The sequence below is a fragment of the Nematolebias whitei genome, chromosome 3, assembly GCF_014905685.2.
Source record: "Nematolebias whitei isolate Nwh7 chromosome 3, NemWhi1, whole genome shotgun sequence".
NCBI lineage: Eukaryota > Metazoa > Chordata > Actinopteri > Cyprinodontiformes > Rivulidae > Nematolebias > Nematolebias whitei.
Genome location: NC_056500.1, coordinates 45,719,135 through 45,732,863, shown reverse-complemented (window position 1 = coordinate 45,732,863; position 13,729 = coordinate 45,719,135). Strand labels below are relative to the sequence as shown.

At 40.3% G+C, this 13,729-nt stretch overlaps 1 protein-coding gene across 1 annotated transcript in view; it reads right to left on the bottom strand.

Moving 5' to 3' along the window:
• Positions 1 to 13,729, bottom strand: part of sned1 (sushi, nidogen and EGF-like domains 1) — an 82,380-nt gene that overhangs the window by 65,326 nt on the left and 3,325 nt on the right. The window contains 4 exon segments of the mRNA XM_037675013.1: positions 322 to 451; positions 528 to 687; positions 2,050 to 2,190; positions 7,214 to 7,501. Of these exon segments, the coding sequence (XP_037530941.1) occupies positions 322 to 451; positions 528 to 687; positions 2,050 to 2,190; positions 7,214 to 7,501 (719 nt within the window).

The following is a 13,729-nucleotide window of genomic DNA, read 5'->3' as shown; positions in this document are numbered from 1 at the left end:
ACCATTAGTGAAAAGGCCAGACTTCAGGGGTATCTGAGGCAGGCTTGAAACACAAGAGTCAGGGTGGCTTCTGGGTAATACCAGATGGCTAGGCCTCAGACTGACGAAGCCTCTTGGATGAGGGGCGAAACGTTTCTTTTTAACAAAAAAAACGAAGTCCAGATGACATGATTCAACCTTTTTTGTTGTTCTAGTAAATTTTCTTTACAAGTTTTTTTGTATCTGATCTCACGCATGCTGCCACTGTAGCTGACTGCTTAGTCAATCACAGTGGCAGCATGCGTCAAATTAAACAGAACAGGAAGTGGTGTCAGGTGTAACTCACTGATTTGGCACCAGCGACCAGTAAAGCCAGCCAGGCAGGAGCAGGTGAAGGAGGGGTTGCCTGTAATGCAGTCATCGATGCACTGCCCTCCGTTCAGGCACGGGCGCAGGTGTGGACACACTGATGCTGCAGGAAGATGTCAACAGAACAGGAATCCCACAAGTAACTTTAAACAGAAAAAGGATGATCTATGAACTCTTACCAGAGTTGCAGCTCCCGACTTCCACGTTTGCGTCATCTATGCGGAAGACCCATCTGCCTGGGTAGCCCACGTTGGTGGTCTCCTCAACATTGACCACATCAGCAGTGCGAGACCCAGGGATGTTGAAATAGCGCTTGCCATCTCCAGCATTAAAACCTGCCTGGGAAGAGAGCAACAAGAGGGAGACCAAACAAACAGATGAATTACAGACTAGATGTGGGATGAGAAGTAGATCCTACTGGACATGGCCAGCTGTAATCAGTGTATTTTTTTCATTCAATCTTTATTAACACAGATAAATCCTAATGAGCATCCAAGACTCATTTACAAGTGAGACCTGTTTAGAGAAACGAAAAGTGATGAAAGTGACACATGCATAGGATTTGGAGGCAAAAAAAAATTATATCAAACTCCCTCTCATTGGCCGAGGACAGAGAGCCTGAAATTGAAAAAAATACCTCGCACATAGGCACATAGTGACATTCCGCAGGGGAGGGAAGACGACAAGAGTGGTGAGCATGTCCAAGGACACTCCAGAGTCACTGTAGGAGTTCTGATAAGAATGGTATAATCAATCAGTTCCCTCTGGTGAGATCCGTAAACACTCTCGAGGAGTGCCGAGGTCGACCCAGGGCGCCAGAGAGAACCCATGAGTCCTGAAATGACGACACAGTGTTTATTCAGCCAGGCCCCTCTGATAGGTCAGCAGACTTCCTCGGTGGGTGGGGAGGGGGCAGAGCATGGAATTGACAGGGCCTCCAGGCAAATGGAGATAAGGTGGCCTGTCAAGGCCAGCTGTGGAGCCGAATTCATATAAACATTTGTTTTGGGAACAGGCAGAACTTCACTTATTTATTTATGCCTCAAGTCTTTGCTGGTCCTCACAAATCCCAAATGTTCAAATTAAGTGGACACACTGCTGGTCCATGCCTGAGAGTAATCCCCAAGATCTGATCCATCCTGCCAGTGTTCAGTTTGCAAAGCAATTAAGTCTGGGTGCTTGAGGCATGGAGCAAACCATCACATAAGGCAGGCAGCCTGACCAGAGCCAAATTTGCTGCCGACGACTTTCTTGTTTGTTGATAAACCAGGAACCAGCCGATTCCAAAAAGCAGGAAACCCGTTATCATAAATCCAATTATAAACATGTCTTCAACATCCTCGATGGACAGCAGAGATAGACACATCACCTTCCAATCGCTCCAGGAATCAATGACATATCCAGCGGCATGCGTGTCATCAGGGCAAGACAGCTCACCTGAAGCTTGTCTTCTCGACAAGAAAATTTTATCAATGGTGTTGAGAGACCAGCTGACTGGATCCATATCAATGGTGTTGAGAGACCAGCTGACTGGATCCATAGCAAAAATTTACAGTTCGGAAGATTTGTAGAGAGAGGCTCTGAAGTTTCACAGACAGGACAGAGCAAAAGCAAAGCGGAGAAGGGAGAGGAGGGGAAATGCATACGCCCTTGACAAGAGCAAGTGGTGAAGTGAGGGTGGAGATAATCAAATGTTCTTACCTGCGCTGCAATGCCCCCCAGCCCATACAGGTCGCCCCCACTGCTTGCATGCCTGCCTGTTGTCCAAGTGATGTTATTGTACTGGAATATAGTGAACGAAAATTCTCCGTCTGTAATCAGCACCACTTGGAAAGTGTTAATCTGCAGAGAAGAGGAATAGCTTTAGGTAAAACAGTCATCAAAATTATTATAAATAGGATATTTATTAACCATATAGATTTTAAGACGTAGTTATATTAAATGAAACTTAAGGGCATTGTTTTTAGTACATTTGATTGAGCATCACACCAGCAGAGCTCTCATTGCCCAATTTTACAATTTTATTTTGGGCCACCAGTTCTTGTGAAGTGACCACTTTTAAAGATTATTTCTCCATATTACAAACATTTAAGGCCCAAATTTAGTTTTTCATTACCATGACAATTTCCCAAGTGTGTTTAGAGGATGATAGCGTTTACATTTTGTAGTTTATGCCAAAAGTCCCCAGCCCTGGTCCTTGTGGCCTACAGACCTGCATGTTTTAGATGTTTCCCTGCTTCAACACATCTGGCTGAAATGAGCGAGTCATGACAGGCTTCTTCTAAACTTAGTGACATTCTGAACAGGTTATTCAAATATTAGAATAAGATGTGTTGAAGCAGAAAAACAGCTAAAACAAGCAGAACAGTGGACCACGAGGGTTGGGACCTCTGGATACAGCTTCTTGTTCATCATACATCTTTAAATTACTGTTAATTATTTAAAACCCAATTCTTTTGTTTACTGAAAGTTAAAGACACATGCATGTTGTCCAATATTTAATAGTTTGTGATTATTTTGTAAATAAGTGTTTTTACATGAATATAAATATGTATTAATGATGTTTCTGTTGCAGCATGGTGGCGCAACTGGTAGAGCTGCTGCCTCTCAGCGAACAGGTCCCTGGTTCAAATCCTGGTCCGGGGGCCATGCTGGGTGGAGTTTGCATGTTCTCTCCGTGCATGCGTAGGTTTTCTCCGGGTACTCTGGTTTCCTCCCACAGACCAAAAACATGCATGTTACACTGATTGGTAACTCTAAATTGTCCCTAGGTGTGAGTGAGAGAGTGAATGGTTGTTTGTCTCGTTTGTCTCTATGTGGCCCTGTGATGGACTGGAGACTTGTCCAGGGTGTACCCCGCCCCTCGCACAGTGATTGCTGGACATGGGCACCAGCAACCCCTGTGACCCAAAATGGAAGAAGTGGATAAAAGATAATGGATGGATGGATGTTTCTGTTCTGATTATATTTTGAGATTATTTAAAAATCTGTATTGTCAAACAAGTGTTTGTCACGTGAATGAATTCAAATTCAAACAAATTTACTAGTTTAATGAAAGGTGGTGGCTCAAAACCCTCACAAAGCATTGCTGCATCAATGTCCTCAGTCACTGAGGGATTTCAATTGTGAATGTTTGTAGTTTTCAAGATCAGTTATTTTGGCCTGGAACTGAAAACAGAATTTAAGTAATCAATGTTTTTGGCACACAATGTTCAAGTGGGTAAGAGTTACACAGTGTAGAAGAAGTGAGTTGGGTTTTGTCTTGTCCGAAGCAGTGTGGAGTGACAGATCCTGGTGAGTGGAGGGAGTGATTTTATCCACCACCAGGTGCAATGGAGGAGCCAGGGGGTGGCCAACGGTGGCCTTGTCATCATAGATTAATGTTTGGCCACCACAATCATATGAGAAAACTATACTTTTAAGCAATTTAAAAACTAGAAAGCATATTTTACTTTAATGTTATATATATATATATATATATATATATGTATATATATATATATATATATATATGGCCACCCCATGTGTGTGTGTGTGTGTGTGTGTGTGTGTGTGATGGTGGCCATTTTGGATTTTGACGTGACAGCCCAAATCTCAACAGAGACATTTCTTCCAGCCACACACAAAAATGTATTTTGGTACCTCACTATTATTATTAATAATAATAATAATACATTTCATTTGTAGGTGCCTTTCATGGTACTCAAGGTCACCTTACATAGGCTAGCATAAAAACAGACACAATATTATTTTTCAGTTATCAAGCTCACAAGCTGGTTGGACAGACAGACTGAGGGTATTTCAAAGTCCCGTCTTTGCTCTGCAATCAATCAACCTTTATTTATACAGGTAAATCCCATTGAGCAATGGGGGACTACAAATGTGTACCACGGAGTCTTTGTCAGTGTGTATTTGCCATTTTTACCAAACATTCTATTCTTGATCCAGCACCTACTCCTGTTGATTTTGGATGTACATGTTATTTCTACAATTTCTAGAAGAAAAATATGTAAATAAAAGTTAAAAAGTAGTTTTTAAAAAAAAAAAAGATTTTAAGATTATCACTGTCAAATGTTAACATTTGTTTAGTTTGGTGTAACTATCACCAGCTACCAGTAAAGGCACAACTTAAAAGCACCTTTTTGGAGTTGGTCTGATTTAAGACCCTCACAATAAAATGATCTTTGTTTAAAACTTGGGCATGTCAAGAGGCAGGCAAAGTTCTTTAAGGGACAGATAGCTTTATTAAACAAAGGTTGATGACTGCATCCTATTACATTAACACTGAATAAATATATGCCAGTTTGAACTAAAAGCATATTTTGATTATATTTCTGCACCCCTGCTATTTATTTAAACTTTTGTTTCCATTGTTTAAAGACTTGGGATAGACTGATTGTTGTATTTCTACAAGAAGAATCTGCTAATTCAGCTTAATTTCAGCTGTTCGTTGTCAAGGGAATGTGCTCTATTTGGACTCATCAAGCTCCATAATTTTCACTGCTCTTTTATTGATATTTGTGAATGATGTTAAAATGTTCCATGGTCCTTACTCTATGTAATAATCAGTCTTCATGTGATCGGTCAGTAAAGGGACAGAAAGAGCTACTAAGGTCTGATTAGTAAGATTACAGTGATATATTTCTTTGAAAGCCCATGAGAGCTACTGGTCTTCCAGATGTGCTCCCACTTCTGACTGCAGCTGGGTTCTGAGAAAGTTGGACAGGGTGGGGAGGGGATGGGGTCTGGCGGCTAGAAGTTTCTGCAAAACTGATTTTTCTGTTCAGGAAGACAGAACGAGTCAGAACCTCGGACAGATGAAAGCATTGATAAGTTGTACTTGTAAATGCATTGATCTTCTGTGACTGCTGGCTGTTCTCCAAAGCTTTGTAAATAAATATGATGAAGCCTACACCTGGTTGTTTGGGGAATCACTTTTGCTCCACAAGTTTTTTTTAACAGTGTAGCAATTGTTGCATCATTAAAAGATGAAAGATGATGGCTTCATGAAGGTCAATGAAGCCACACTATTGAAAATCTTGCTAAATGAGATCTGCCATTGGTCTGCTGAGATAAATGATCTCCAAGGAAAACGGTCTTAATGGTGGCACGTTGGTCTGAAATGTCAACGTTCACCTCTCCGCTGACAGCATCTTTACACAAATCAGACATGACTGTAGATGCACCACCTATATAATCATAAATGCATCTTTATACTATCCAGCTGGTTTATTTAATTATCAGTACCAAGAACCAGCCTCTTACTTTAAACAAAAACCACTGAAACATGAACTCATCCAGCAAGAGAACTTGTAGTCAAGCAGCAGCTCTGTACAAAGTTTAGTTATGTCTACCATCTTCTGTTAAACATTGTGGTAACATTTCTGTGAAGTCCGAGTTGACTAACAATACATTTTCAATAGAAGTTAAGACTATTGGATGATGATGACGATGGTGTGATGTTTTTTATGCAGTGTTTCCTGAAAGTCCAAAGCTCATCTGCTCCCAGCGGTTTTGGACTGATTTCTTACAATTTGTTGAATCTGTTCACAATATTTTAGGCTAGAAACACACAACAACTTAGAGTTGTAATTTTACACTGAAACAGTTTTTAGTTTTAGTTTTTGGAACTGACTGATTATTACTTGTGAAAATCTTGTTTTCACACATATTGTAAATAGTCTACACTGCTACAGAATATGTTCACCTCATTCAAGTTCTGCAAGGTGCTCTAAAAGCTATTTCTTATTCACCAATTCAAACATATTCTTTCATTGCCTTTTGCTCCATCATTACACAATACATATATACTGTACATATAATATAAACAGTATACAGCACTTCTGTATTCCCATTTAAACTTTTGTAAGCATATTGAGGCTATCGTTAGGGATACAGTGTTTGCCAAAAGACACTGATAATCTGAACCACATGATTAACAAGCTTGGTTATGCATAAAATGAACATCTGCACAAAATAAGTTGCACATCTGTAGTCACTGTTCAATTCAGATTCAGTTCAATTCAGTTTATTTAAATAGTCACAACAGAAGTTGTCTCAGGGCACTGTTCATTGTACATTACAAGTACATCAGGCGAGGGCACCAGGACTTATAAACTTTGATGTGACTACTCTTTTGCATATTTAAATACAAACCCCTAAATTTTTTCTTCATGATAACCACATTTTACATCTTTTTATTTCTTCTACTAGGGTGTTTATTGTCTTTTTCCACAAAAACTTGTAAGTGGTGAAACAGTAAGTTAGGCCCCTTTCCTTTGACATTCAGGTCTCTTTAAAGTTTTAGCGACTGCTGGCATAAAAAAATAATAATTTGTATGCCTCTTTTATGATTGTGTATTGTTGTCGTCCACTGTTGTCATCACTCTTTGTTAATGAAATCAGGTCTCTCTTGTAAATGAGTCCCGAGACTCAATGGGATTAACCTGTAGAAATGAATGTTGAATGAATGAATAATTAGAGACTGCAGGCAAGAGAAGTTAAATGATGTTGGTGCATTTCAACTTGGAGGGGCAAGAATGAGAGGAGATACAGCACCTGTTATTCTGTGTATGTATGATTCATTTTGTGCAAATATTAATTACCACTGAGCTAAAACAACCTGGACACTGTCAGTGTGGTCTACTATAATTTCTACTTAACTGATTTAATTTGTTTCTAAAAATCAAACCAGTTGGGATATTTTTGGTATTATTGTAGATACTTTTGACTTGATAAAATATTGTCTTACACAATCTTTTCACAGTTCTCCAAACATGACAACGTGTCCCATATTGGGAATATTTGTAGAAAACCTCTAGACATTTTGTACATTAACAACATGGGAACAATTGTGAATTTATACCGGGCTTTTTGAGTTTCCTCCAAAGAAAGTAACTTGATGCCATGTTGAAATGAGAACCCATGTTGCATTGAAGGCAGGGAACTCTGAGAAATATGTCCTGACGTCACCTGAAGCCCTCCTCAGGATGGATAGGTCCTGGCTCTCTCTGTAGAAGACTTTCCCTGCTCGACGGTTGTCCACATCGGCCCAGAACGCCGCCACAACCCTTCTGTCCCCGGAAATCGGAAACGCTACAGGTGTGAACTGAGAGACCTCCCTCAAAAAAGACACAAGGCCGTTGTTGTTAACCTGGGGAGGACAAGAAATAAAATACACCAACAGTGTCATGTCAGACGTAATCTCTGTGGTTTGTTTACAGGATTAGGTGGACTTGGAGTAAAAGTGCTGAGGAGGGCAGGTAAACGTGGCCAGTTTCCTAACCTCAGAGTAAATTAGTCAGCAAAAACACTCATAATGAATGTTTACACTTCCTACAAAGCAAACGGATGTGACTTTTTATTTGAACGATGACAGCAGCTGAGAAAACCTGCTTTTTGCTGCTCAGGCACCTGCAACGTCATTACACAAGGAAGAGCATTGGCAGTTTTTCAGTCTGCCAAAAGGAGAGTAACCAAATAAATGGCTTTAGGATTCCTTTGAGGGAAATGAATCATGTTATTTTGCAGCATGAAAAATAACTTTCTGAAAATCTACTTTCAAAGGAAAAAAGATTATTTTTTTAATTGACCAAAGAAGAGTCTGATGGACCGATGAGTCATTTGACAGGAAATACAACACAACAATAATGAATAAAAGTGCAAAATGCTCAATAGAACTGCAGTGGTGGACAGTCCATGGGGGCAGGGCACCTAAAAAAGATTCACCCTGCAAAGTAGTTCCTCCTAATAAATATGTAATAATGTAAATTACTTATTTACTGTGCTTGCTGTGTATTGTTGTGTTCTGTGCGTTTTCCAACTATTTTAATAATTTTAAGTGGAATTTAAAATTATTTTTAGTGATTCATCCTCAGTTTTTTTTTTACTTATTTATTGTTATGGGGAGTACCATTCAATTCAATGACCTGCTTTTGTCATGCAAATCCAAACAGGCAGGTCCAATAGTTTATTTTGTGTGTGTGTGTGTGTGTATGTGTGTGTGTGTGGGGGGGGGGGGGGGTCTGATTTTCTGCCCTGTGGACACATTCAACTGGTTTGAGCACATTGACCTCTACCTAGACCTGACGTGAGCTCAAACCCATGAACAGCTGCAGTGAAACCTGCTGAGGCCAACAGTGGAGATATTCTGTTTTGTACCCCATTTGGAGCAGACAGAGGATACCAGAACAGAAAACTGAGAAGAACAAAGGAGAATCAAAGAAAAGGAAAGTTCAGTCAACACAGTAGGACCTTATTTAAATAATTCTGTGGCTTTTGTCTCTGTGGCTGTGGTGGGTCAGTGGTTGAAGCAGGGGTCTTGTAACTGAGTGTCTGTGGGTTTGATCCCCACTTGAATTGTCTATTTGATTTGGTCATGATATATTGTATCATTTTTCACTTTTATATTATGTTGGAGTTACTTAACTGAACTTTATTTTTTGCCCATTTTACCATTCAGGCGGTCCTACAGCCCGGGTGAACCGAGAGGCCAGCCGAGTCTGGGTGAACGGATCGGACGGCATCTGCAGCCAGTTTCTTAGGATCCACTGTGGGATGGACCTTTACAAGAGATCCTTCCTGCCTACAGCCATCAGCATCTATAACATCTCTTAATGAAATGAGGATAACGAGTTCAACAACAAATAATTTCCCTCTGGGATTAATAAAGAATTTTTGAATTTTAATTTTAATCTGGAGTATTATTTCAGAATTATTACTTTAAATTAAATTAGAAATCCAATTCAGAAAGCTGTGTGCTTGTCAGCTAAGTGTGGGAGGTGTCTGGTTCTGTGAAGACCGGGCTGTTTTCACGAGACACAACCTCCCTCTGAGGGAGAATAAAGGCAAATACTTTGTAGAAATACACCCCCCCCCCCCGCACACACACACACACACAACAATGAATTTAATATTAAGCAACATATGTCCATCCCCCCGCCCCCCACAATTCAATTCAGTTCATTTATATAGCGCCAAATCACAACAAAGTTGTCTCAGGGCACTTTACAGAAACAGTCACATACATAAAAAAGCCAATTAGTAAAGTTCTCTATCTAAGGAAAAATAAAAAAAAACTGAAAATTTTATGCAATTTGTAAACATTTGTGTGTGTAGTGATTCAGGAAATTAATGTCTGCCCCACTAATGTTTTTGCTCAGGAGCCGCCACTGCAGGCCTATCTGAACACAGCCTTAAAATGTGTTTGGACTGTGGGAGGAAACTGGATTATCTGAACAAAACCTGTGCAAACTCCATACAGAAAGCTCTCAGGCCCTGCCCAGGGCTTGAATCCAGGACCTTCTAGCTGTGAGGCAGCAGTGTAAACCACTCCTCCATTGTGTTGCCCAAACACAAGTGTCATAATCTGCTTTTTCTATTACTTATTTAGTTCTTTAGTCGCTGTTCTCCTCGTGGTTGACGTTATTTTCATTTACCTTGTGTATTTTTATTCAGCCCCGTGTTCCCTGTGCCAATTCTCATCTTCACCCTCCGTCAGCCTCTCCAGCCACTTATCATCCACACCTGTTCCCACCGTGTAATCACCCAGGTGTTGTCACTTTCTCATCACACTTCGTTTGATTTAATCCTTCCACGATCACCACCTGGATGTCGGTTCATCTCGGCTCTGTGCCAAACATCCTCCTCGTGCTCTCTGCTGTGTTCCCTCTCATGCTTCCTGTGTTTTGGTGCTCTTTGTATTTTTTTGTAAGTATTGCTGCCACGTCAACCCTTCACTTTCATTTGTTTATTTAATCAGTTTTGTTTTATTTCGTGTTCCCCGTGTCTGCCTGCACTTGGGTCCTACAGACTGTGATATAAAGATTTTATAAAGGATGCAATACATTTTTGAGATGACGCTTCATTTAGTTTGAACAAACCAACTGGGAATATTAAAGCTAAAACTGCAAACATATTTTGGGGAATGAGAGGAGGTCGCTGGTCAGGTTGCATTTAATTTGCCTAATCAGCACTGATTCACTGTGAATTGTATAATAAAAAACGATGGCTCTCAGTGTACTGTGGAGTTTTATGAATTAAAATCTTCAATCTTTGCTCAGTTTGGTAATTAAACCTGTTAACCCAACAACAAAGCAACTCAAATGGCTCTGGATCGTGTTTTTACAGAAACATCAGAGTCAGTAATTAACAACAGGTTGCAAAATCTATTAGAGAGACGCATTAACCATCAGGTGTGAATGCTCTCAATCAGAGTTGATCATTTGCAGCTGAATCACCCAAAATGGATATTTAACGATAAGTCTGAACAGCTTCTTAGAAAAATATCAGTAAACAGCTGCCTATTTAGTCATCCTGCAAAGAGCAAACTGCAACAATAACAATCATTTAGAAACATCTGGCTAATGTTCACAATAGACATTAGGCCCCTCTCTGGTGTCCAATATAAGCAGAAATATCTGATTCTTTTTGACTGATAGAACTTTAACGTGCAATTTAGAAGAAAATGATTTAACTATATAAATAGACATTGGGAGCTGCAGATAAAAGTTTGAAATTGCAGGATCTGCAAAAAAGGCATATTTAATAATTGCAAAGATGAATTGTTATGGGTTCTAAAGTAGTAGAATCTAAAAGAATTGTCTATAGTCTTGACAACACAACCTTTGAGTCTGATCTGGTTATATCACCACACAAAGAGCATTTTGAAAAATAATAGATTAGAGCTAAGAGATTAGTTCTCATGAAAGGTTTTCATTCATGCATTGTGTCCGGCACTTTATTGGCATGAGGAGCTCCTGCCCTGACTGAATCCTTCCTTTTCTGCTCTAATCTCTGCTGTGAACTTTGTTTTGTATTCAGCCTGACAGGCATGTGACAGTGACAAAGCAACGTCAGATGGTTGATCTCCACTCCATGCATTCATGAAAACCATAATTTGAAGAACTTTGCTGTAAAAACAGCAGAGGAAGTTTTGTTTGGCACAGCTCGGGAGCTCGGTTAATAGCCCGGCCACAGTCCTCCCCTATGAATCAGTGTGATGTGGTGAGAATGTGGCCAATGTGAGGCGGGGAGGAGTGAGTGCTGGGACGGGGCTCAGGGGTCAGCCAGAGCCACATCTGATACCAGGAGGACAAAACAAGAGCAGGGCCACAAAGGCGTATCATCAAACATGAATGACAAACCTTCCACACAAACGTGCTCACTGCTGAGGGACGTGTGGTGGTCCTGGAATATGTTTTACTGTCAAATTCAATCACTTGCAGCATTTGGAGCTGCTTAAAAATGTGCATTGTTTATATTAATAGGGCTACTTTAATATGTAAATAACTTTTGAGGAATTTAAACTAAACTTGCAGGACTTTGGCATCCAGTGAGAGGTGACGTTTGTTTATGTGAGACACTGTCTGAGTGGATACAGAGTGCCTAAAGTTACGCTGCAAGGTCAAAAACACAGCAGTAAAAAGTGTCATCAGTCAGTCATAAGCAGTATTCCTCCTCTCATATTCCTTTCACTCACTTCCAGTGGTACCACTTCACTCCGCAACACACTTCTTGTTGTTTTGGGAACTCTTCGCCGGATACATCCAGGATTTTGCTTGGGTGGTTTTCTTTAGAGCACAGCAATTTATGGACTAAAATAAACTTTCTCCTGGTTTGAGTCGAGCCAAAGCAAAGCCCTAAAAGAAAAAGGTGCCCATACATCAGCTTAAGAAAACATTAGTTTGCCTTGTCAAAAATTGAGGTTTCACAGCCACAAACTTGTCCAATTACGACAAGGCCAGAGAAAGTGACTACAGTCTGCAGTTTGTGCACTTGGCCTGTACCTCCTCAATGCTGCTTCACCTTTAGTTACGGAGTTCACACTAAGGCAATAAATCCTGTCTGTAGATGCATGTAGGTACACGTAAATACACCTTGTATCACACATGGACAGAAGCACACTGAAGCTCAGAAACCTCTGCTCAAAGTTTCAGGAAGATCAGAACTTATATTTTGTTTAATTCTCACTAGTTTAATGATGTCTTCCTTTCTCATATTTACCAGACTTCTTACATGCTTTTAAAAAGGGCTTTACAATCGGCAGTACAGGCATGTTTGTAGTTTTGCTTTTGCTCTATATGTGGTGGCAGCCATCTTGGATTTTGACCTGGCAACCCAATTATTGATAGTGACCATACTTATTCTTCATGCTTTTTTCTCAAGCTATCATGCTCACAACATGCAGGCATTAATGGTGGCTGCCATCTTGGATTTTGCCATGGCAAACCAATTTTTGAAAGGAACCTTTCTTATACTTAGATGTAGCCAAAAACCAAAATTAAAGTTTGTACCTCATTTATCTTTCAAGTTATCATGCTTGCAATATACGGATGGACAGACGGAGGGAGGGTATTTCAAGTGCACCCTCTTTGCTTCACAACGAAAGACAATAAGAACACTTGAAAGAAGTACAGTCAACTTTGTGCTACTGAACAATGAATTTAACCGTGTCATATTTTATCAGACTAAATAATTTATCATCTGACAGACGAAAATTGGTGATAATGTTTGCTTATGTCTGTCTTTATTTTTATGTGAGTTAGCAAAATATCTCATGTACCAGTAGACAGATTGTAATGAAACTCTCAGAAAGTAATCAGCGGATGTGCTTTTATAATTCATTAAGTTTTGTAGTCAACCAAATTAAATATGGCTGCCAGTTGATCAACCTTAGCCATCACATAAATGTCTATAACTCATTCAAATTTACATTGAGTGTGGTGGTAGCTGAGAGTCATCCTCAACATATACTCCAACAGCCAATACTTATCTTGAGTGCACGTCTTGGCCAGGCCTTTAGTTTGATATGTAATGGATTCTCCATGGTGGGTTGAGGGTTTGACAGCCTGCTTGAGACTGACGTCTGGACGTACCCGTCCTCCTGTCCTGCCATGGCTGACTGGGCTCATGTATAGCACGTTAGCAGAATGTGTTTATGATTTGATGAGAGCGGTTTACTCTCGGCGGTGCTCAGTGGCTGTTGTGGGAAACTTCCATGTTTCTGTCCAGTGAAATGTGGATGAGTAAGACAACTGTTTGGTAGTTATTTAAAACTCTTAAATTGCATTTGTTATACAGTTCTCTAATGGAGGATGGGCGAGATGGGTGAGTTTAATTTAGTTTGCACATGCTGCCATTGCACGGTGGCGCAACTGGTAGAGCTGCTGCCTCTCAGCGAGCAGGTCCTTGGTTCAAACCCCGGTCCAGGGGCCTTTTTGGGTGGAGTTTGCATGTTCTCTCCGAGCATGCGTGGGTTTTCTCCGGGTACTCCGGTTTCCTCCCACAGACCAAAAACATGCATGTTAGGCTGATTGGTAACTCTAAATTGTCCTTAGGTGTGAGTGAGAGAGTGAATGGTTGTTTGTCTCGTTTGTCTCTA